A 25,766-nucleotide genomic window follows, 5' to 3' on the forward strand; every position below is an offset into this window, starting at 1 on the left:
TATCTATCTATCTATCTATCTATCTATCTATCTATCTATCTATCTATCTATCTGTAACTGTGCATGCGAGATTTGAAAGTCGCAAAATTGAAAAGAGTTGTTTGTGAGCTCGAACAGTCACTGTTTTATTATTGACTGAAATACGATTCGTATTCGATTCATAAACTTTGTACTAAAAGATTGAGGCTGTTTTCTTTGACCAGTTTTCCGTTGCAGAGGACACCAGTGTCTCTTCTTTCGTGCCATAAATGTGAATGAATACATAACTTTACGAAGAAGCGGTTACCTACAGCTACTGAGGTGTATAGGCATATTCGTGACATACGGAAGCGCGCTCGTATTGATCCTATTTTGTATAACTAATTTGTTAATTTTATTACAGCGCTCCAGGAGATACATCAATACTGCAATGAAGTCGTGTATCCTGCTCGAACTATGGCTGCTGCTAGTGGGTGTGTACCTCGTTCACCGTTGTCAAGCCACATTTCCATCGAATGTTGGCAACACCAAGGCACTCAGCTACTACAACCACGACGAGATGACTGCCTTCCTGAACGAGACCAGTCAACGCTACCCGGGTTTCACCAAGCTCTACACTATTGGAAAGTCTGTAGAAGGTTCGTACAAGGAATTTTTAGACGCCTTTACACAAACGGTGAGCTCCTGACCGGGATTGCCGCAGCTCGATAACATTTAATAATTTATGTCCAAAGAAATGAAGTGATGGGGCTCCGGGATGGCGTCTTGGAGTGCGAAACCTATTCGTAGTGGTGTCACCTCCAATTTTATTGCTTATTTAACGAGCTCGAACTCAAAGGTTTCGTCGCGCTGTCCGGAGACGAGTTCATGCTGCATTTTGAGCAGACCAGCCGAACACCGTATCTCTCACTCATATTTCTTTCTCTCCCTTTCTTCCTCCCGCAATTTGTTGTTTGTAATTCGTGTTACACGAACAAGATAAAAGCCCGGCGTTGAGGTTAACCGTAGTTTGATTTGCGGCGCAATAACCGAATTTAACTCGAGAGTGTGGCAATCGTGGACATGCTTTTCATTAAACGCCATTGATAGTGAACATGCAAATCCAAGCTGGGTGGGTAAACAACCGAAATGACGCAGTAAGAGCTAGACATTCCGTAACGTGGGACTCCTAATCAACTTTGGTCGTCTCTTCTTTTTTTACTATGACCGAATTCTCAGTTCATGGAAGCTTTCTGTTTCAGTTCTTAGAGTTAAAATAGCATATGAAAAGACGTCTTACTTAGCTTTCATTCCACTGAAGCGCTATGAATACGGCGCGATGAGCATTCGATGGTAAGCAGCCACGATATGTTGAGGACTGTTCACAACCGCTGCAAAAATATTCGCATTAAGCAGAAAATGTGTATCTGCCAGAACAAAAGTACTTAGAGAAGCACAAAGTTTGAGACTGGATGGGTTTTATTTAAAAAAAATAACCCTTTTATCAGCTATCACTGACTGTCGCCTTTATCATAGTGCTCTTTCTTATACACGCAGCGCTACCGCTTTTCGAACGTCGTCTTACAGCTTACTTTCCCTGCGAGCTGAGCAACACCGGTGATTGGACCCTGATTTAAGCAACGCTGATCAAAATGGCGATCTTTGAGCTTGTTCTTTGTTTTTGGGGGATACCAAAGTGAGTCAAGAGACGAATTGCCCGACCATGCGGTGAATTTTGAAGGTAAACCACGTTGTCTCCTGTAGGAAACACATATGTGTGCTGTGCTATGTGACAGCGGGCATTGTCGTCGGTCAGTGTCCGGCTCATCGCGCGCCCGTAGTATCAGGCTGTTTTGGCCAGCCGTATGTTCTCCCTCCCCTGTTTCTTCTCAAGATGCACAAAACAGCTCTCAGTAATACTCACTAGTAATGATCAGGCGATTACGAACAAAAACCCGATGCATAATAACGCGTATGATCAGTTATCATGAAATACGTCTACTACGGGCCTTGCCTGGTATTTTCTTAGTCGCAGCGCACGTTCGGCTTTCCCATAGCACAACAGGTGCTTTATTTTTGCCCGTGAGCCAACCTTCGTTCCTTAGGGTTTATCTACTGGGGATGTATTTATCTAGCCGCCTACGTCTGAGCGCTCTCATGGTCGTCTCCTTAACTTCGTATATACCAAACTTGGCATAGGAAGACATAAGTGTATGACGCACGATTCGCAGGCCATTTCGTGAATAACTTGACTTCCCTTCTGTAAAAAATGCGCGAAAAACGTGGACAAAGGGAGAAACGGACGACACAAGCGCATACTAACAACTGAAAGTTTATTGAAAAAACACAGAATATGAAGAGCAAATAAACCACGTGTGCAAGTTTAAACAACAGACAGTTACAAGTGCGCATCGAGATACGCAATCTCCGCCTCGTGCAACGCCACAGATGGCCTGGCAACACAACTATCTCCGGTTTTGAAGATAAAATACGCTTCAACAATCTCACGTATAGTACATTCCTTGTGTCTTGCTAGAACTTTGGTTCCCCTTCCCTGTCGCGTACGTCGCGAAACTCTTTCGCAAGGGACGCGTGGCACATATCCACATACCGCTGTCCATGGTATGCAGGTGTGCGCTACAGGTGATTCATCGTCAATATCAACCCAGAACTTGGAAATCATAATGAAGGAGCCTGAGACGCAGAGAATGCGTTGCCGGCGTTGACGGCGTTGACGGCGTTGTCGATGGGGGGAAAAGCCCGATAGATGCAAAGAATAAAATCAAGGCTCGCGGCGGAGTCGAACCCAGGCATTCTGCATGGCAGTGAAGTATTCTACAGTGTGGCCGCGCGCATGTGCGTGAAACTGCTTGGGAAAAAGAACCTATACTATTTTCACATCTGGACAACGCCAATTGTGGTTGCAGTGTCGGCTATCCGTTTTTATAACAATCTAATAAACACTAGATATGTGCTCTCAGCAAGCTATAACAACGCGTTGCTCGTTTACGCCGACGACCTCTAGTTATGATATCCACATCATAGCACCGTAGCGGGAGCCTCGTTGCGGGAGCCTCTAACATGAGTGCCGACGTTACTTCGGACACTGACCTATCCTTTACACGCCAGTGTAGCCAAGTGCCTGACAAAACTACGGTAGACGCACAACAGCTCCATTTACACGAAGACGTCAGTACACCTAGTAATCCTCGGCTGAAAGCGAAAAACCCGGCACATTCTGTTACTCGGTGACTGCTTCGCGTGATATCCATTCCCACAATGCGCGATATCTGCTGCATTTTTTCGGTGTATTTCCTTACCTGAAACAGCAACGCCAAACGAAGTTGAGCGCGAACATTAGAAAAGCGTTCTCTAAAGTTTTGTAACGAACTTAGGACACACTTTCCAACTGTATGAAATTTTGCCGGTAGTGAAAACAACACACACAAGAAAGACACGAACACGACAACATGGGCGGCTATAATTACCGGCAGAATGTCATACAGTAAATAAGCAATACCAACTAGGCCAAGAAGAAGTTCTCCTCACACTTTCCAAGTTCCGTATTAGTTTGGTGCGACGCTAGCTTTATACAGACGGTTTTGTAGCGTTAGCAACACTTGCCTAGCCGGAGCCGATTTCGCGTGGAGGGTCATGAGCCATGCTGCGCATGCGCGAGGATCAGTAATGTCACACAGCTGCGTCATCGGAGCTGGCATCTCACGCGCTCTCCGACACCGCCGCGCGCGGCTCGCCGCTGCTGGTCTGCGCGTTCGGGAGGAGTGGCGTCATAGGCGCGGCAGACACGCTGGCGCCGGCGCGCGCTGACCAATACCCGGAAACACTGCCGCTCCGGCGTCCCAAAGAATTACGTCATGATGACGTCACCGACACCATCTTGAATAATTTGCTAGTTCGGCGGCCTTTTAAAAGGGGCAGTAACTGAAGGCGAAATTGGCGCTAGTGTTCATGGAGATTCAAAATTAAAGCAGCCAATGACAGCCTGTCGCCCGTGCCGACAAAGCCGTGCGCCCCGCGCCGGCCGCGGAGGCCGCGCGCGCGCCGCGACGCTAGTTTTGAATTCCTCGAAAGTTCCGTTGTAGCACGAAGCGAGTGTTGAGAGCGGGCACCAGGCTGGCCGTGCAGGCATGCTATGCTTGGCGGACACCTGCAAGTCTCCCGTTGTGGTTGGCGGGTCATTGTTCGCTCTTGAGACTTATCGGAGTGGTCGTTACGTCAGCCGTGCTCCGTCGCCGCCATACAGGAGCCCGTCCTCGTCGCTGTCCTTGACATGAAGTTTCGTGATGTTCCGTTACATGAAGCGAGCTTTGGCCGGCGTGTGGAGTTTTTGTGGTGTTTGCGTGTTGTGCGCTCTTGCCGCCGTGGTGGTTAACGGCACGCACCATTCGTACATCATGCAACGGTGCACGGATACTTCAAGACCGGCCGAGTTCCGCAAGATTCTTCGAGGTTCCGAAAAACTAAAGGTGAGCATGTGGCTTGCGTTCGCAGCCACACATATACGAGTTGCAGTTAGACAACACAGTTATTGTTTTTTTAAATGTGGCTGAATCGTGAAGAGCACGATGTTGCAGTTAATATCGCTGTTCCTAGAAGCAATATAATTAAAGCACTTGAGACTCATAGTTTAACTTTTGCGTCTATGACAGAACTGCGTGATGGAAGTGCGTTTTGCTGTTTTTGCCTGTTTATCACTCGCCATCGTTTAAATACGCGTTTCTGAGACTCAATATGCAGTTTTAGAATAGCGTACGAAAAGCTTTGCGTTGGCTTTTCGCGCAACTGTGCATGCGTCGTACGCTAACCGCTTGCGGGCTCCCGTAGTGACGGAAATAGCGAGCCGCAAATGCTAACATAGCGTACGCTATTCTAAAACTGCCTAATGTATCGCAGCTTGCACTGAGCCGAGACGACGAAACTACGTTTGCCTCATGCGACTGCGTAATTTTTATCGTTGGAATTAATAGTTTTCAATTGCTTTATTTCAGGACGGAAACGTTTTCGGAGTATTCGAGAAGGCGAGAACTGATGCGTTTGCCCGAAGGAGGGGTTAACAGCTGCGTTTGCCCAAGGAGGGGTTAACAGCTGTAGACTCAGCTCTCTGCGAAGTCTCGATCTGCAACTCAAGTGGACCAGCTTTCTATCCTGCCCCCAGTGCTTCTTCTCGGTGCGTGAATATGCTATGTACTTACGGCTGAAGAAGTAGTTTGCGTGTTTATGTATTGTCTCTGTTATTACCTATGGAAAAACCGCTCTACGGATTCATGTGTAGCCATGAGACATGTCCTATATGCAGAATTTTACTGTTTGTGTTTATCACAATGAAGTGCTCAGTGTACCCGACATGACGTCCTCCCTTCAGTGGCGTTATATTCAGCTAGGCATTGTATAAGCTGCGTATAAGCTTATTTCACCTGGTCGTTGAGTAATACGCTTTTCTTCGAATGTCATGTGCTGCTGCATAAACTGACCATGGCCTGCATCCCGTTGCCACCAACTTACTTTCAAGTAGTGTTGAAGTACCATATATTGTGTCTTGCTCTTTTTAGCGCAATGTACTACTTACTGTGCTAAATCTTATCTTTTTCATTTTGTTTATCTGTTGAAGGTGTCCAGCGTTTCATGTATATTTGTGCAAAATCTGCGCAAATATGTAAGTGGTTGTTTTGTGTTTCGTATCATTTCAACGGTTAATAAGTAAATCATTGCAGTATTATTTCATAATTACATATTTTGCGCTTCGTTATGTTTTTGTCATGCACTTACATTTCTTTAAACTACATGATTACCTCTCATCAGAGGCTCCTCTGCACTTTGCTCGGTATTGCACCAAATGAAAATCGTGTTTCTTATATGTGTGTACGTCAAAGGGCCTACACTTTTCAATGTGTTCGATTTTTTAATTTCTAAATTTTACAATGAACTTTTGTGTTTAGTCATGCACACTCTGTGAATTCTTCCCTTCTGTTCTCCTGAACTTGTATCGCGCCCCATTACATGCAAATCTTGAGTTTCGGAAACAGAACAATAAAAAGAGGTAACAGAAATGTTGTAGGTGGATTCATCCTTTATGCTCTAGCACATGCTGGCTGCGGGCAAACACGAATGCGCGGCCAAGCACAGCACGCGAGCGAGCGCACGCGAACAAAAAAAAAAAAAATCCCGGCGCGGGGCATAGGAGAGGAGAAAAAGCAAGCATACAAAATAAAAAACGGTGCGCGGCATGGGAGAGGAGAAAAAGCAAGCGCACAAAAAAAAAAAAAAGAAAACGGCGCGCGGAGAGGGAGGAAGAGGGGTGGAGGCGAGCGGCTGTTGTTACTGTTGCCCTGACGACGTAAGCAACGTAATCGCTACGTCATTGCCCTTTGAGCTTGGCGGCCTTCTGCAAGGGGCGTAACTCAATAGCGCTCTCGGCGCTGTCGGCGCTTACGTCGGCGGAGCGTTTGAATTTCGCGTCCTATGGGAGGTATACGAAGAAACCGACCCTTGCGCTGACTCCGCCACCGCCGGGCGCTGCTCGCCGCTGCTGGTCTGCGCCGCATTCGAGAGGAGTGACGTCGTAGCCATAGACACAGTGGCGCCGGCGCGCGCCCAGCTATTCGCCTGCGCTGTGCAGTCGCCGTCTGACACTGCGCTGGGGCCGCTTGATAGCGCCTCTGAAGGCTCTGATATACTCCAGCGTAACGTCGACGAGCGAGCGCGCGCGTCACGGCGACGTTACGTCAGCAAAAAAACAGCCCTCTATAGTCCGGCGTCCGCTGACCGCCGACGCGGCCGACGGCTGCTGACGCGCTCGGGCGTCGCTCGGCGCCGAATAGATCCTGCTGCATTTCGCGCCAGACGCGCCAGACTCGCACGTACAGGAACCTGCTTCGAGGGCTGTTTCGTCGGTTCCTGACAGGTGGCGCGGACGTTCTTCGCTTCACTGCGCATGCGCTCCTTTAGATGCGATCGCACCGGCGCGTTGGAGCCGGCTCGACTGTAGCGGAGACCGATTTGCGCCTGGCGTAGCGTCGCCGGCTCGGCTTGACGAAACGCAACGTCCTCGCGCGCGCTCGCGTCGGACGTCGGAGTATAACAGAGCCTTGACTGACGTTTGCAGATGGGTAACGCCATAGAGAAGGAGAGCGCAAATGCTGCTCGACGGTGCACAAGAGCCGAGAAGCTTATCTCACCGGATCCCGAAGTAGTTGCCTGGCAATTTGCGGTTCAGCGTACGAAGAATGAACAGAAGAAGGCTAATAATCCTAGACAATCTGGAAAGCTAAGAATAATCAGCTGAACCTTTGCTAACGCTACGTATATCCTGGCATAGCCGAGCTAAGCCACTGCAAATTTTTTTCTAACGCACTTTCTTCCAAACTGAGCTAGTCCAGAAATTTTTCTATACAACCTCACAGGAATCTATCTATCTATCTATCTATCTATCTATCTATCTATCTATCTATCTATCTATCTATCTATCTATCTATCTATCTATCTATCTATCTATCTATCTATCTATCTATCTATCTATCTATCTATCTATCTATCTATCTATCTATCTATCTATCTATCTATCTATCTGAATTGAGGTGTAAGTGAATTTCATCGTGAAATTCACAAGAAGACAACGCCGTTTTCTCCCTAATATTTGATCTAGCAGGAGCTGAATAAGGGCCGAAAACCCAGCCCAAACATTACATATCATGAAGGCCACAGAAATGGCAGTTTTTGCTGCCTTCATGGTAAGAGTGTATAATAGGGGCTGCAGTACAAAATGTCATGCATGTTCCGTCGTATAAAAAAGCCGGCGATCTAACGCATTGTGGGAATCGATGTAATGCGAAGCAGCCACCAAAGAGCTGCATACATCGTCTTGTATGTCATTGAGGAAATGCGTGTCATGGTTTTCATGTTAACTCCTTTACTTATGTTCGTCACACAGTCACGTGGCGCAATACCAATTTCGGGGTAGATCAAGCTAGCGAAACGGCCGCCAGCGCCCCATGAGCGTGGCATGTATGTCATGCTGTACATGACATGCGTGTCAGGATTTTCATGGTAAGTGGTGTTAGTTATGTTCGTTACACAGTCACGTCGCAAGATACCAATTTTGGTGTATATCAAGCTAGCGAAACTGCCGCCAGTGCACCATGAGCGTGGCATGTAAATCATGCTGTACATGACATGCGTGTCATGATTTTCATGTTATGACTTGTCATTGATGTTCGTCATACAGTCATGTTACGCCATACCAATTTTGGTGTACATTCGATTAACGAAGCGACCAGGAGAGCACAAAGTTGTAGGCGGCTAGATAGATAGACAGATAGATAGATAGATACGCTTAAAGTCGCCGAAGGTCGCTAAGAAATGCTTCGCATTTAAAAGTGCATGGCCACTAGCAGTGTTGTACTGGTGTGCTGGCTATAATTTCCGAACATTGCAATGATCGTAGAGTTTTTGTTAAGTACTCATAGGACTAAGAGTTTTCTGCAAGCAAAGTTGTTAGACGATAAAACATATATATATATATATATATATATATATATATATATATATATATATATATATATATATATATATATATATATATATATATGGTGCGGTGCAATTCAATGGATCCGGTGGAAAATGCGGTAGAAAAAGAGGTCGACAAACATGCGAAACACACGTTTGACTAACGTTTCGGCAGGAGGGCCTGCCTTCGTGAAAGTGACGAAGGCAGGCCCTCCTGCCGAAACGTTAGCAACACTTGTGTTTCGCACGTATGTCGACCTCTTTTTCTACCATATATATATATATATATATATATATATATATATATATATATACCGTGCTGTCTAATAACAATGATGCAACATGTTTGTTTATATTATCATTCTTCAGTCCTTTGAGAGCAATTTTAACGATTTTGAAGGAGATTGAGATGGTCTTTTCATATAGTTTTTTGATGAAACAGCAGTTTCTCTTTTTTATGTTTCGAGCAAGAAGATTCAGCACTTCAAAAATTACTAGAGCAATACAACTGCAATGGTTTAATATTCACCTATATCTAAGGTGTTCACAGAAGCCGGAACGGCATCCTGAATTCGACCAAGTTTCAGAAATGCAGCGTCTTTCGAGAACTTTTTGAAAATACATAAATTGGTAAGAATTCTAGAACGTCGTACGTGCTGTTATCTACTTACTTCTATTTGTCCTACCAAGAAAGATATTTGTAATATTTAGCTTGCGTGGGCAAATGGTATGGTCGCGAATTGAAGAAAACGTGGCCGCGAATTGACGAAAACGCGAAAATGGCCGTCGCCCCCCGAAGACGCTTGGCGATTCTAGCTCTCTTCAAAAATTTTATTATTTCAAAACCCCGCCACGGTGGTCTAGTGGCTATGGCGCTTGACTGTTGACCCGAAGGTCACGGGATCGAATCCCAACCGTGGTGGCTGCATTTTCGATGGAGGCGAAAATGTTTGAGGCCCATATACCTAGATTTAGGTCCACGTTAAACAATCCCAGGTGGTCGAATTTTCCGGAGCCCTCTACTACGGCGTCCCTCACAGTCATAGCGCGGTTTTGGGACGTTAAAACCGAGATATTATTGAAAACATCTGGTGATTTCGCGCTAGTAAGTCATACGGGCATAATATACTAAATTATCAGGAAAATCGGAAACATCAAGTATATTACGTTTATAGTAGCGAGACGCGCTCGCTACTTTATTATAAGGAAAACAGAATAGGCGAAGGAAATACAGTGCTATTGCAGCTGATATTCTTGTAGAAAATGTTGTTGCAGGTCCTGGAGCAGGACCTGGAACTAGTAATCGCTCAAAACTCCCCTCCAAAAAAATTTTTTCATGGGTGATGGCGTCGCGGAACCCCTGAGACGGCTCCGCGGATTCCAGTTTCAGAACCAGTGGTCTAGGTACACATCACGATAAAATGCTTATTACTGCGCCTTTGTCACACCGTTCTTTTCCTGCTTCGTAATCGGCAGTTTAATATCGATCCCAGTAAATACATCTCTCCCTCTTCTTCTAGGAAAACCAGACACGCTCACAATCATTATCTGACGCCATACTTTGCACGTACTAACCTTTTCAAACGCACCTTCTTTCCGAGAACCATTAGTGAATGGAGTACACTGCCTTCAAATGTTTTTCCTGAACGTGGCATTCCCGACTTTGAAAAATACATGCATCTTTTTGTGTAATCTACGCGGTTGATATTGCAATGATACATTATCTCATCCTATTACTTCAGCTGTGTAGCTTTACTTTTTTGTGCTTCAAACTGTTTCTAGAAGTTTGTTCACTTTTCTTCTAGAGATGTATAACTAAGCATCCTAGTTAGTAAGACTTGTTTTTCAGTAGTATTGTGTATTCTAACTTGCTGTATAATTTGTTCGATTTTTTTCGCCCTTCCTTCTTGGTCTACGGACTGCAGTATGTACTAAATAAATAAATAAATAAATAAATAAAAACACCGGCTATTTTCGATAGACATCGACGCAGATCGGAATCGATCGCGATCCAAAGTATTCGGTGTGAATCAGATAATATAAAACGTACTCATTATGCGATGACGTCGCTTGCGGCTGAGTCACGCGAACTACCATGTTTTACTCACGAATGTACTATTCATTAATCAAACTTTCAAGTTAACCCAACTGCATCTACAGTTCACGCTCACGTAGAAAGATAAGTTAGCTAGGGTGCGACAATGCCCATTGGCGACAAGCGACAGGCGATGAGTCATTTCATCGAACCGATGAGCACCCACTCGCAGACGTCGCACTCATAAAAAGCAAATGCTACGGCGTCACTGCAATTCACAACAAAACGTGGGCACCGAAACGCATACTGTGCGGCAATTCATGTCGAGGGCGGCTGCTTTCGTGTCCCGAGTATTGCTTCGAACAGTACACATACCTGATAAGGCTCCATCTACAAAAAACACAGTTTTTACGATGGATTTCCGGCGTTAGACAGTTTAGACGGTTTGCTTTCCACTTAAGTCGTCAGCGCATTTAGCGTCACAGGTGGAGTACGACAGCGTCCGACGTGTTGCTAGTAATAGGGGACCTTCGACTAACGCCCGAGAATCGCCTCTTTGCCATGAGATTATGCGTTGATCTTTACTTGCCTTTGATGAATTGGTCAAAACAAATGTATGCGCTCTTGGTGGGAATCCAGTTTTCTCGCCTATTCGCTGCAGCGCAGGTGCTCTTTCTGCCTTCATCTGTCGGTACACAGAACGTTTTCACTTGCGATAGCAAATTAGTTCTGTGTCGCGGACTTCATCCTGGCACCACACAGCAGTGCCCGAATCGCGAGCAATTCATCCGAATAATTATATCCACAGAAAGCATCGAAATACAAGCATCCGCGACGAGCAACACAGGCTAAAGCCACGCTTAAACTAGGCAAACAGGAAGTATTATAGAGTGCATTTCCGGTGAACGGACAATGCTGGTAGAGAATGGCAAGTGCTGGTGAAACCGCCTACATTGGAGGGCCTGAGGCGTCATAACCACGATAAGACAATGCGGAATGCCGTAGTAGAGGATTCCATGTTAATATTGAGCACCTGGGAATTTTTGCCTAACACTAAGTACGTGGTCAGTTTTCACTATCGCGCCGTCGAAATGCGTTCTTGGTTGACATTCAACTCAACACTTGTCATTGCACTTAGCAGTGAAACGTGATTGTCTCTAACCCGTATCGGGGGTCTAGTTGTTATGGTGCTCCACTGCTGACCCGAAGATCATGGGATCGAATCCTGGCCGCAGCGGCAGCATTTCGATGGAGGCGAAATGCTTGAGTCCGGTGTGCTTAGATTTAGGTGGGCATTGAAGAACACCAGATGATTAAAATTTCCGTACATGGTTTGGATTTCATGATTTTCCTGTTTCCACCTCTCATTTACGTTCATCATACAGTCTCGTCGCGCAATACCAATTTTGATGTATATAAAGCCAGCGATACTGCTGCGAGTGCATCATGAGCGCCATATGTAAATCATGTCGTACATGACATGCATGTCACGATTTTCGTGTTACTATGTGTCAGTTATGATCGTCATACAGAAATGTCTCAGTCATGATTTGCACATTAGGACCTGTCACATTTGTACGTCTTACACTATTGTCACGCCATGCCAATTTTGGTATATATCAAATTAACGAAACGGCCGCAAGAGCCCCAAGACCATGGCATGTAAACCTGCTTGGAGAGCTCAAAAAACGGCCTGGAGAGCTCAGAGTCGTAGGCGTACGTTCAAAGACTGTACGCTCAAAGTCGCAGAAGTTCGCTAAGAAATGATTCGCACTTAAGAGAGTGGTCTCCATAATTGGGCAATTCGGAACCATTTCTGGTGCAGGAATGAAATTTGCTAAAAGTTTGAGACTCTGGTTTGGCCCAGGGAAGTATAAACCAACGCATTTAGAGGGCACTGCATGGTCCTGTGCGCCACCGAAGTACCTTGGCGTTCCCATGGGATGCATATAAGTCAAGCGCTCATTACTGGAAAGTACGTGCGCCCAGCTTAAAGCGTTATACCCAGACGTTTATTCCATATAGCCTCTCAATCTTTGGCAGAGCTAAAGTATGAAATCTATTCCTGGCGACAAAAATGTTCTACCTACTGCAAATACTCCATTGTTCCAGATTTCATATTAAGTAATTTCGCGGAATATTTCCTCGCTTTATTTGGACATCAAGCTATGAGCCAATGAGGGGTGACAAGGTTTTTATACCAGCTTGTGTAGGTGTTCTTCGCTTGGTGCACTTCTTTGTCAGACAAGTGCAGTCTCGTTTTTTACAGCGAAAGCTGTTATGAGATCACAACAAGGGCCGTTTTTAGGGCCGTAGTTATCCGCCGCCGCGGGTGTCCGTAACCACTATCGCGCGAAATAAGAAAAAAAACGAAATAAGAAAAATTATCCAGGATGGAACGAGGTTGTGCCTGGGCCTTCTGCGTGGGAGCCTAGCATTCTACCTCAGAGCCATACCGGTGCTTGAAAATGCTTTGCAAAAAGACCCTATACAGGCTTCATGTCGGGAAGGAACCACATTAACATATGTAATGTAGTGTGGTAGAAGAGGAAAATAACAACTAGGTGTCACACAACGCAACTTGTGTAACCAGGCGTCACACAATGCGAATTGCTCAACGAGTGAGTTGCTGAATGCTTCCAACCCATTACAAAAGGCTCTGCCATAATTCATCATCGTCATTAGCCACAGCATCAACAAAGTGCACATAATACCTTACAGATGCTTAGCGGGCACCACGGTTCTCCGCAGAAAGACGAAAAATTGAATGGCTGCTTCCGTACTTCAAAAATTATGATGATTTATAGCGTAGTGGTTTCCTCGCAAGTGCACTTCTGTTGGTTGCCAAGGAAGACCATAAGGCTCCCATGATCCATTTCCTTAGGGTCTCAATAAAGTTAATTCACTATCTCTCTCTTTCTCACCCTAACGTGTGTTATAAATCGTGGTGGGAGAGTTAAATAACGACCGGGAGTGACACAATGCCAATTACGTAACTGGTGGGCCGTTCAAAGCTTCCAACCGATTACAAAGGGCTCAGCCATAATTATTCATCGTCATCAACCGTCGCATCAATAAACTGCACAAAATGCCTTACAGATCGTACCAGGCTTCACCACTGAATGACGAAAAATGTCGTGGTGAGTGCTTCCCAACTTCACAAAAATTACAATTTGTGGCGTAGTGGGTACGTTGCTAATCTGCTTGTATTAAAAGAGTTTGTAACGGGCTCTGAAAATGCCGCTCTTCCAGCTTTCGCTGTGACTGTGCTGCGGTTTCCGCGCAGGCCTGGCGTTTTTTACAATTTTCCGGACTGTGCGCATCCGCTGCTGCGAACATTCTTGAAAGTGAATCTCGCCGGTGTTTTACCAAGTCTAGTGGTGTCTACTAATGGTGGCTCGCCCCCTATTTGCGAGAATTCATGCGTGAAGTGCGTTTTTCACAGTCGGACTCTCTAATGACTATTTATTCTTTAGCTCAAGGACAGAACTATATAATGATGCGTTATTTCCTACACCATTCTACCGCTCACTATATAACGGACTGCCTGGACATCGCGTGCTTGTGCCTGTGAGGAAAATGCCTGTTTCACCAATATCCAAGGCATTTTTTTAGGAAGTGCACAAACAACACTACCCATAAAGGCCTGGTTAAGCAGCAAAGGCATCTTTTTATCTTCAATTAATTTTCGCCTCTGTGATGTTCCAGAAACTAAAGAACATTGTTTCATCAGCTGCCATGATGTCATCCTCTTTCGAGGTGTCCTACAAGGGCTGTTTAAAAATATTTGATCTAAATTATGATAGCATACGTTATCTCGTGCCACCTGAAAGCAATTCTATGCCGGTTGATATTCACACACTAATGGGTAAGCACAGTTCATGGAAAAGTGGCATGCTATGCAGGCATGCGGAACGAATGGTATCATCACGGTTGCGTTTCAAATGACTCTAGAGGTAAAATACTTTTATTAGTAGTTACAGTTCCAGCCGCAATGGTATCTACTGTTCATGAAATGCACTGCTCTCATACCCTTTTAGAACACAGCGTTATTTGAAACTTCTTTCTGTGTAACTCTGACTGTACACTTGTAGGCGGCCTTGAGTATTTTTCGCTACGTATGTACATTACGCACATTGGTAACAAGATACCGTGAAAGAAAAAGAAAGTGCCTGGATATCCGAGTGGTTAAGATGCTCTCCTTCGGATGGTGTGTAGGAGGGTTCGAATCTCCTCTCGCGAAGAAATTTTTAAATTCGAAGCATTTCGTAGCCAAACAGACACTTTGAGCGTATCTATCTATCTATCTATCTATCTATCTATCTATCTATCTATCTATCTATCTATCTATCTATCTATCTATCTATCTATCTATCTATCTATCTATCTATCTATCTATCTATCTATCTATCTATCTATCTATCTATCTATCTATCTATCTATCTATCCGTCTGGGTGCTCTCATGATCGCCTCCTTAATGTGTTATAGACCAAAACTGGCATGGAGGTTTGACGAATATGTCTGTGTGGCCATGGCATGATTAACGTGAAAATCCTGTCGAGTACGTCGTCAAACCCTTTGCACCCGTACACCACGGGCCGTGGTATGCGGGTATGCGCCACAGGTACTGACAGTTTGTATGTGCCCAGGAATGGCGAGAACGGACTTTGATCATTTAAATGCGAGAGTGTAAAGGAAAACCGACATCGGCAGCGTTGACCCGACGAATACAAACTATAAAAATCAGGATCCCAGCAGGAATTGAACACAAGCGTTCTCCGTGGCAGTCAGGTACTCTACCACAGAGCCAGGCCAGGTGTTCAAACTGCTTTGGAAAAAGACCCTTTTGTGGCGTAATGTTGGTGCAACGTCATTTGTGGTTGCAGTGCTGGCTATCTAATTTTATAACAAAAAAGTAAACATTACGTATGTACTCCTATGATACACTTTTAATCAGGTCCTGATCAAACGCTGGCTATATACAGGAAGCCAGACGAAACATGTCCGGTTTCCTGGCTATATCTAGCACTTTAAGCTGGGCCTGATCAAGAGTGTACAGACGGCGTGTCGGGGTAGCGTCAACTGTCTTTCCAGTGTTTGCTCATCTTTTATAGAAGATAACGAATATTACATTTGTATTCCTATGACTGAGCAAGCTATAATCAAGTGTTGATCCACCCGAGAGGAATACACTAACGGAAGTTACGTATGATATTGACATCATTTCACATTAGCACTTTGTTTCGATAATACTGTCGTGTGGGGTCTAACGTGAGTGCCGACGTTACGTCACACTATAAGTTACACTTTAAACGCCAGTGTAGTCGACATTCCTGGTAAGCCGACAATTTGCACACAACTACTAATTTATAAAAACAGGTCGATCCACCTCGTAGCGCTTCGCTCTATGCCAAAAAATGCAGCATACACAATTACTCGCCGACTGCTTCGCGTGAAATCGATTACCACAAGGCATGGGATCTGCCGAAGTTTATTCCTCTAGAATTTCTTTCTTTCTGTCTTAATTCTCTTTCTTTCTCTATCTCTCTCTGTACTGGTCGTCTTGCCATCAAGCGAGAAATCCGCGCTTGTGTTTTGGGAGCGAAGCAGAAGGTGAAAACGACGACGACGATGAAGAAGAGAACGAAGAGAGCGCGTGCCGGTTCATGATTGTGTTTTTTTGGTGACATCGCACAACCTACGGCGAGCTACAGCAGCTTTGCTGTTAAACGTTCAGGGCAAAAATTCGATTACCCACAATGCCTTCACATTCCAATGGACGTTTGCGGGCCAGCGCGCCCTCTCGCCAAACTTTGGCACCAGGGGGAAGTGTGACGCTGCATGTTTGGAAGAGTCAATTGCTCTAACGTTCCTCGTTATGAGACTGATAATCCCGAAACTATGCAGTTTTGTATGTTTACTGACATGATAAAAGAGAAGTGATCGACGCATTTAGATGACACCGACAACTCCTTGTCGCTCAGCTTACAAAATTATGGAAAATAATGATAAACACACATCAAGCGTATTCACCGTACAATGTGACGCCAGAGGTATAATACCGTAAAAAAGTCAGCTTATGAGTACGAGGTTCTATTTCATATACGAGTCGAGGAAAGGTATATATATATATATATATATATCTTTATTTATTTTGAAAGTTGACTGATGCATCAAGAAACAGCGCCTTCACAACTCGACATATATACACAAATGTTCGCAACGTTCGCTGATGCACAAAGAACCGAAGTGTTAAAGGTAAATATTTTAGACGTCAGCACATCGACATATTAATTTTTCGGAAACATATCCTGCATATGTTTACACCAATCAGTAGCTGTGAGAATACGCTGAATTTTGATATTTATGTTAGATATTCTTACCTTCTAGAAATTGTAGAACTGAAAAGCAATGAAGGCCAGCTGTTGACCATGATAACTAATTTTTTTTACTGTTTGCCATTTAATATAAAACAGGCTAACCCCACACACAGAATAGAATTTCTAGAAATGTTTGCCATAAGTTTGATTGATGGCTGTGTGGCTATTATTAATTGCTTATTCGTTCCCTTGGTGGTTTTGGCGCTTTTGTAAACGTTAACGTTTACAAAATGGCACTTGCCATTTCACTGTTTACGTATATTTGCCAGTTTTTTCTTCGAGCATATGAAGTATCCTTACATTCCCCTGCATCTATACGCGTTATTGTTGTGTTCATTCACTTCATGCTTGATTTACTCGCTTGTTTGCCATTGTTTTGTCCGTGTATTTTGTTCATTTGTGCGGTGCTTGTACTCTGATATTTGTCTTCCTGTGATATTAACTAAATGCCATCACTTTTTGTTCTTTTCCGGCCACATGGTATTTCCTCTGAACGTTTATAATTGCAAAAAATTCAAATTCACCTATGTAATCAATTTTTGTATATATAATGTGTCAAATTTTGGCAATCCTATGTGCGTGATAAGTTGAAAATAAAAAACTGAAAAATAAAAACGTCGCTTAGCATTCACTTTCTTTGAGTCATCCATCTGTTTACCTATTACGCGGCAAACTCGCCTGTTACAAAGTAAAATCCTTAGCGTGGATGGAAATTGTTGCGTATTTTCTAACCGACGCACTTCCCAATCATGGATCCCTTGTTTTTAATCCACTTTACCTTAGTGTTCCTACGTTTTTCTTTCCGAGGCTTACATTCTGGTCTTACGACAGGACCGCTCAATTGAAAACAAGCGTCATGTCGCAGCGATACCCGGTTACCGCAACCCTGACATCTCAGCGCCATAAGAATCTCGTTTGCGACTGATGCTTACAACACCTATCTATGATTCAAAGAGAATGTGTATTTGCTAATTGTTAACTCCACGTGGGTGTGGTGTGCGAACTAAGAACCCACAGAACAAAATTGTGCTTTAAGAACGTTTTTCCATTATGACCACGATGTGCTACCGAAAAAGAACAGCAGGAAAAATGAAAACAGGGATATGTCAGTCATGAAATGCGCTTGCACCTTCCCACACACAACTACAGGTCGTGACTTGGGGGTACTGTTGGTGACCAAGGATCCGGAAAATGAAATATTGCTCAAGCCCAACGTCAAGTACGTGGCCAATATACACGGCGATGAGGTGAGTGTCCTTTTTTCTTAAAATAGGTTCATGTTCCTAGATGATTTCACGTTTTCTTGGAAAAGTTTTTCTGCATTTTCTTCCCAAAAATTTTATTCACTAGATTCCTCCATTTCGTACAATACATTCATCGTAAATGCGGTGCAGTGTGCCCTCCTGCTGGTATTATTTCTAGTTAGTTTGCATAGGTGCCACCGACACAATAAGCCGTCAACGCGGACACAGTGCACAGTGTATCATTCAAGTAAGTGAAATGGGATCAGAATAACAAATGCTACAGCACTTCTCATGTTTGCGAATAAAGGAGAGGCTAAATTTTATGCAACGCTTTCGCTCCTAAATTGCACAAATTTATTGCAAATCAGTTCTGCGGAATCCGGCAAGCTGGCGGAAGGGTTAAGAAAGGGAAATTGACAACCAAACATTTGTAGCACGAAGCCACAAGGAAATACATACAGATTTCTCGGATAGAAAGCTTCTTAGTTGCCGAAAAATGCGCGCTGGTCCGGGGGTAGATACCGGGACGAACGCCTTTCCGAGGGGCTCGGTCTACCAAATGAGCTAACCAGGAGGCAAGCAATGGGCGCCGTTTTTGACAACCACAAGCGGGTGGTTGTCAATTTTCCTTTGTCAACACTTCCGCCACCTTTCTGAAAAATCCGTTTGATTTCCTTGCGGCTTCGTGCTACAAATGGGTGGTGGTCAATTTCCCTTTATTTAACAAATGTATTTTTGTGGAGATAACCTGCTCTTGTAGTCATTGTAGTCCTTTTCTATTTGGATGAAGTAGATGCTTACAGTTTGCCATTAAAAGAATAAGGCAAAACAAACAAGAACAGTGAAAGTTTTTCAGTACTCCTCGCAACGTCGTCCAATGTGCCGTATAAACATTGAAGAGCCTCCATTAAAAACACAAACTACGATTGGTCTCTGATATTGATCGGTGTGTTGCGGGGTGATTTGCCACAAGTGCATACGAAGTATGAATCAAAGTCATCTAAGAGACTGTAACTGTGCATCTTAATATAAGTTCGAAAAGCTGCGAATACATATTTGAGGAAGAGACAGGAGTCCGATGTTTTCAGAAGGCGCCCTCCACAGAAACCTGCGGCATTGTTTAGCAGGCACACCTCCGACGGGCAAAGCTTGCAATGAGCTACATGTATATCCACGATAACATTTGAAAACCACGGTCTATTGAATATTGAAGCATTTGATAATGATGGGCAGTATTTACAAGAACTGAGCTATCCTTCCAGCTATTTCCAGAATCTGAGATGCTGCTGCATTGATCGAATCATTAGCAAGCTCCTCAAAACTTGTAAAATGGAACTTTCGTGAGCTCGCTTGTCTTTAAACTTTCCAACAGCTTCATTGATGTAGCGATGACACAGTTAAAGGGCTGCTTAATATTTCGTTATATTTTTCTCAACAACCCAAAAATATCTTCCCTTGCGTGCTCCTTAAACAGTAAATCTGTAAATTGCGGACATCTTACCAAACTGCTTACCCGGAAGGCCCTAACTTCATTACAAACACTAAAGTGTGCTTCCTATAGATGACTTAATAATAGTAGCGTTTGTTAAAGCATTACAGCATATTTTAACGCCCGCTTCTTGGTTTATTTTGATGTATGGGGTGTGACCCGCAAGGACGGTTAGCAACGATCGACGCTGACCGCGACGCAGTGTTCGAGAAGCTTCGCGATTGTAGTAGATCATTTTCGTAAGATAGCGCAGATCACGCGAATATTCAATATTATTCCAGAGATTGCACGACCTCCAGTGATAAGGCTGGAAAGTTCGATGCATGATGTATAAAAGATGGCGCGTCCCAGCGATCATCAGTTTTTTAAACGGCCTACGCCGCTATCAGTGTACAGTGTGTATTGCTGTAGTTTGAGTTTTCATTTCCCGACAACTAGTTCGGCCAAATAAAAAGTTTCACCTTTTTTCTATTCAGCCAGGGCATGCATTCAGGCAGGCGAACGGTTCGAGCGCCGCTCAGACGACGGCGTCCGAGAGGGTTTCGTGTCGACGCAGTAAAGACAGGAGCGTCTGAACAGGCGTGAGGTTCCAGGAAGAATGAATTTTTATTCACATCGAACGCGCGCCTCTAAGCTCGCGCTGTAGCGACGCCGAAGCGACGCGCCCGGCGTTTCATTTGGACAGAAAAACCTTGAACACGCCGACTACTGTCTTCGTCGACGTCACGACCGCGTGGCAATATAATTACCTAGAGAAAATGATTTTAAAATTAAATACCCTGCCTCTTGATGGAGTAGCCACTATGTGCCAGCCAGCTCATTTTATTTCATGCTCATCGTCATGCTCATTTTCACCTTGAATCACGTGAGAAACAGTAGACAACCGTAATGCGAACAACGTGACCATCCCGCGTCGCTCCGAGAACCGCCTCTGGAAGTGCGCTACCCGCTACCGCGCAATAACAAAAAGATAACGGAGCACCGTAGACACAGATATGCTGGGAGTCGCAGCAAATGTTATCAACATCTACTTGTCTAATGGGACAGAAGCCAGGAAAGAATCTGCACTTACAGTACTTGGGTGTAGTGACGGACAATGCCGCTTTTGTAGGTACTCAGAAATCACCTCCTCGCACAGCTGCTTTGCGGCGCTTCTTTGTTTCTAACACGGCTACTATGAAGACCACCTTAACAATTCCCGCGAGAGAACGCTTGTAGACGACAATATACGGATCGCGAACATGTCTACACGCGTGATCCTCTTTTCGGTGTTGACTTTTCATAGGCTACAGTCGTTATGAAGTTATTGCTAAGCTTAAGACTGGCCGTCATGCACCAGAAGCTAATCCAATGTTATCGATAGGTCTAACCAGATGCTATGTTCGATGACAATAGTTGTGTGCACCGTATTCTAGAACTTACACGAGCGAAAGCGATTACGTTGGAATGCGCGATGGCGCATATATACTAAAATCAGGCGCATTTCACCTCTATATCAGATTTGGACAATCGGTGACTGTGCTCGCCGTTATCGTGTACTACGAATGCTCTTTGATTCCTGCTCGCAAGTACACCCAATAAACACTTCAATTATTATTTTATGCCTCGCGTTGCTTTGGTATTTATCGTCGCAACAACGTGTCAGTATGTATAAAAAATTTAGATAATGTCCAGGGATCGTTTATCTGAGCGTGAAACAGCGCGCCGAGACGGGACAGAATACGAAAGGCAGCACACATACACAGTGCTGATTAATATCTGACTTTATTATCACTAGGCAAGCAATAAATATTCCCATTTCCTATTTCTTTTTCACTAGACAAGCAAAAATTCCTATTTATTGCTCGTCTAGTGATAATAAACCCAGTTGTTATTCAGCGCTGTGTATCTGTGCTTCCTTTCGTATTCTGTCCCGTCTCGGCGCGCTGTTTTACGCCCCGAATGAAATAAATTGTTGATACTTAAAGGTGCAAAGATGTCCTAGAGGTAGGTCCCTAGCGAAGAATTTTTTTCAGGGTGTGGGGGGCACTTGATCAGGGCCTTGAATATTTGAGGAAAGCATCTATTTTTCAGTAATCATTTTCCGCAAGGAATTGCAGTATTTAAAATATGTGACTTTTTAAACACTATTTTATTATTAGTTGTGCATTTATTTTTGAATCGAATCTGCCTACTAATAAGATATTTTTATTGAGGCGATTTCGGGAGGAGGGGTAGGGCAGGCCTCTACTTAAGCGCCTCCCCCCGCCCCACCCGCCGTGACTACGCGCCTGCTTAGACAACTTTTGGGTAGCGTAGCAATTTGGGCGAGTTGGAACACATTGAGCTTGTAATAGAGCGCTAAGACGCAAGCACAGAGTAAAGAGCGGACACTCGAGCGCTGTCTAGCAACTGGATTTTTATTCACTTAGCATTGTTTGCCCGGCTTCGTTTAGTTGGAAGTTCGTTAATTATATTTGCCAAATAAACAGTTAAGGAGAACACAAAAAATAGTGTGGCTAACTTCAGGCAATGAGTGCTCAGCGATAAGCATTTGGTCGCATCATAGAGTGCGCCCGAATATATTTAAACCCTGCCTAGCGTTAGTTCGGGCATCATGTAAATCCTGGTGAGAGCGTTGTCATCATATCTCGAAACGACGTGCACAAGCTATAGTAGAATGTTAACTGCTAAAACGCTTATGTGCCTGATCTCAGTTATATAGTTAAGAATAATGCAACCAAAGCTAAGATAATCACTTCTCACTCGAAGAATAAGCTATTCCAAACAATCTATGCTATCTCACTTGAAGATCAAAATATAGAAAGAGTTGACCAGTCATACAATTCTTGGCTTTCTATTTCTCCTCATACCTCTATTGGGACAGACATGTAAATTACGTCTCTAAAAAGCTTTCTTCCGCGACAGGCGTTCTAACACAGTGTCGGAATCTACTTGCTAGAATAGACACAGAGACGATTTACGATGCATAATTGAAGGCACACCTACATACTTGCGCTTTAGTATGGTGCAAAACAAATAAGACCAATGTACACACAGTACTTCTCTTAATGAGAATCAACAGGCAAGCCATGCAAAGTATACAGGACATTCTTTGTAGTAATTATGATATGAGTGTGAAGAAATTGGTGTGGACAAAAAGACAACTTGCCACCGGCAGTTACCGAACCTGCAACCACCGAATAACTGGTACGATGCTCTGCCGATCGAGCTACGGCGGCAGTCGTCTTTCCGTTCACTATACTGGGTGCATGCAGCGCGTGATCGTTTTTTTTTTACGAGCTGACAGCTGATAATCACTCGCATACTAACTGAATGCATTAACTCTGCCAGAACGAGGCTCTCTTTTCGTCCACTTTAGGTTCTGCTCATATATATCATAATTATTATAATTATTACAAATACCGTAGTCTATACTTTCCTTGGCTTGATTGTCTGTTAGTTCACGTTAAGGTAGTGTCTAACAAAAAAAAAAAAACGAGCTCTTAAGCTCATCTTCTTTCGCACACAGTTCTTATGTTACGCAAGAAGCAAATTCGCAATGTCGGAAATACAGATTAATAACGGGCTACAATAGAAGCGTTCCCTGAAGATAACGATATTCGAATTTATAATCTAACTCGCTTTGTTGAATGCATACTGCACGATATTTTTAAGAATTTGCCTGTAACTACATAAGACAATTGGAATCCTTAGAGCATTTTCCCATCAATGCGTGCTCAAAAATTCCTTGTATGCGGTCAGTTCCATACTTTACAGCACACTGCCAACATCAGCCGTTAATAGATAACCCGCAATTTACTTTGGAAAAATACGGTTAATATTGAGACGTGCATTAGAAAGAACTGCGCTCATATTTTGTTCACTTGTAATGTATCTGATGTGATTATTATTCTGCCTGGTGTCTCGTTATGAGTATACTTCACTGTGCGACCTATTTCGTTTTCTTAATAATTGCTAATATTTTATATTCAAGAGACGCATGCTGCATTCTGCAGTTTGCGATAATTGTTTTTTATGGCTAGCATTGCTGTAGTAGTGTTTAAAATTCATTACCTTTTCCATGCCGAACTTTCTCTCCCAGCAGATGGTATTCTGTTCGTGAGTAATTCTAGCTGTTCCTTGAATAAAAATTCAATCACTGTAGACGCACGGACACGGATTGCTGTTGCTGCATTGTCTGGTCTTTAGGTCACGTCAAGCTTCGTATGTTCGTAGCTTTCAACCCAATATGACCATCTAGCATGTATAGTGCTAAATAAAGTTTATTTGATTTCATTTTTTTTTATTCGGTCTGCCACTTTCGCAGACTGTGGGCCGCCAGATGATGGTATACCTGATCTCGCACCTGCTGACTCAATACAACGTGGACCCGAACGTCCGTCATTTGGTGGACAATACGCGCATACACATCATGCCCAGTATGAATCCCGACGGCTACGCTGCCGCCAAAGAGGGCGCCTGCAACGACGTAAGAGGAAGGTGGGTTGAATTTTGCTATAGACGCAAAAGGGAAAATGTTAGCCGACCTTAATGTTCACGGAAGTATCTTGAATGGCGCCAACCCACAGAGTTTGTTGCGCAGAGGAGTGCGTGGAGGGTGCCACGCGGTGCTTTAACACGGAGTGGAGTTACTGTATATGGTACCTTTAGGTAGCAAAGTTCAGCATATGTCTTCCAAACGCCGCGAGCAACCATGCGTTGCGGAGAAGCTGAGGCTCGGGCCAATTTTTGTATTTTTTGACGCCGCCGCGCAGTGGACTGGATTGACAGTTTGGTCTTTGACACGGAATCTCCGGGCTTTGACACGCCAAGCAGGTTGATCGGCGCCACGGTAGGCATGTGGCCTGCAAAAAGAGAGTGCAGCTTCGCCGCATAGATGTGGTTGCTAGCCATATCTATGCGCAACTCTGCTACCTAAAGATAGCAGATACAGTGACTCTAACACGGAGTACGGAGGACACTTGCGCGCCGCCAAGCGAGCGCCGCGCGAAGCGCACGTTGCCACGGAGCCGGCGCGCGGCGAAGCTAGGGGGAGGAGATGCGCAAACTAACCATACGCATAGGCACTGCGTGCCCACGAAGACTCATTTTATATCGATGTTCTTTGACGGCGAACTAATGTGTTCGTTTTTGCAGTTTCGATGCACGCCTGTCACCATTCAATCAATTTTCGTTAACTGTCTGGGAGGCTAATCGAGTCATTTCTGCAATAAACATATGCTCCTATATCGTACCTATCCTATACAACTCTTCACACCTCCTTTTATTGCGATAGCAACTATATGGACAGTCTCGGCTGGTTTTTGTCCGTCCCCGTCGCCGCCGCCGTCATGCACCGAATACGTATAAGTATATATATATATATATATATATATATATATATATATATATATATATATATAAAAGATCCAAAGGAAAATAATTCTGAAAACAGTGCTTCCGAAGCGCGGAATCGAACCAGCGACCTCTCGCTCCTGAGCGCGTGACGGTAGCCACTACTCCACGAAACGCAGATCCTCCAGGTAGCTAACGGCGAGCGTTATATACACACCCTTTACCACTGGCCGGACTCAGAGACGGCCGGCGCTTATAATTGTTTCTTCATTACCAGCCAGATGGCGCGATGTGCGCGCTGCGCGTTGGGCTAGGGATGGTAAAATTGATGAACGGTTAATCGATTAATCAATTAAAGGCGCACAGTTAATCGATTACTCGTAATCGATTTCCGCCTTTCAGTTAATCGAATTAATCAATTAAGACTCTTCGATTAATCGATTACGGCAACCCCCCCCCCCCCAAAACACCAACCCTTGGCCGGTGCGCAAGAGTGCGAGGCGAGCGATGCCGAGACGCAGAAGGTAAGCGCAGCTACTCTTTTTCACTACAGCGCATATTTGTACGCTAGCAGAACGAGCCCAAAGCCGGCGGCGGCCCTATCCTATGCAGGCAGAAATAAACTCGCCCTGGTCGTCGCCTACAGCGTCTACCTCCGAGCCCTCCCCAAGGCTTCAAGCCCTGGCAGGAGGCGGCCCCACCCCGACGAGGCAGAGATGCGCTTGACCGCATCCCATCGCTCACAGCCTACTGCATTCACCTCCTCTCACCCCCTTTATACCGTGTGCTGGTTAACTGT

The 25,766-nt window shown here is 44.5% G+C and overlaps 1 protein-coding gene across 1 annotated transcript; it reads left to right on the plus strand.

Moving 5' to 3' along the window:
- Positions 1–405: 405 nt before the first annotated feature.
- Positions 406–25,373, plus strand: LOC119399555 (carboxypeptidase M-like). The gene is made up of 4 exons (XM_049418727.1): positions 406–617; positions 18,047–18,144; positions 23,940–24,112; positions 25,370–25,373. The coding sequence occupies exons 1-4, from the start codon at positions 410–412 to the stop codon at positions 25,371–25,373; spliced, it is 483 nt and encodes a 160-aa protein (XP_049274684.1). The 5' UTR covers positions 406–409.
- Positions 25,374–25,766: the final 393 nt, after the last annotated feature.

This window comes from Rhipicephalus sanguineus, chromosome 1, assembly GCF_013339695.2.
Source record: "Rhipicephalus sanguineus isolate Rsan-2018 chromosome 1, BIME_Rsan_1.4, whole genome shotgun sequence".
Lineage (NCBI taxonomy): Eukaryota > Metazoa > Arthropoda > Arachnida > Ixodida > Ixodidae > Rhipicephalus > Rhipicephalus sanguineus.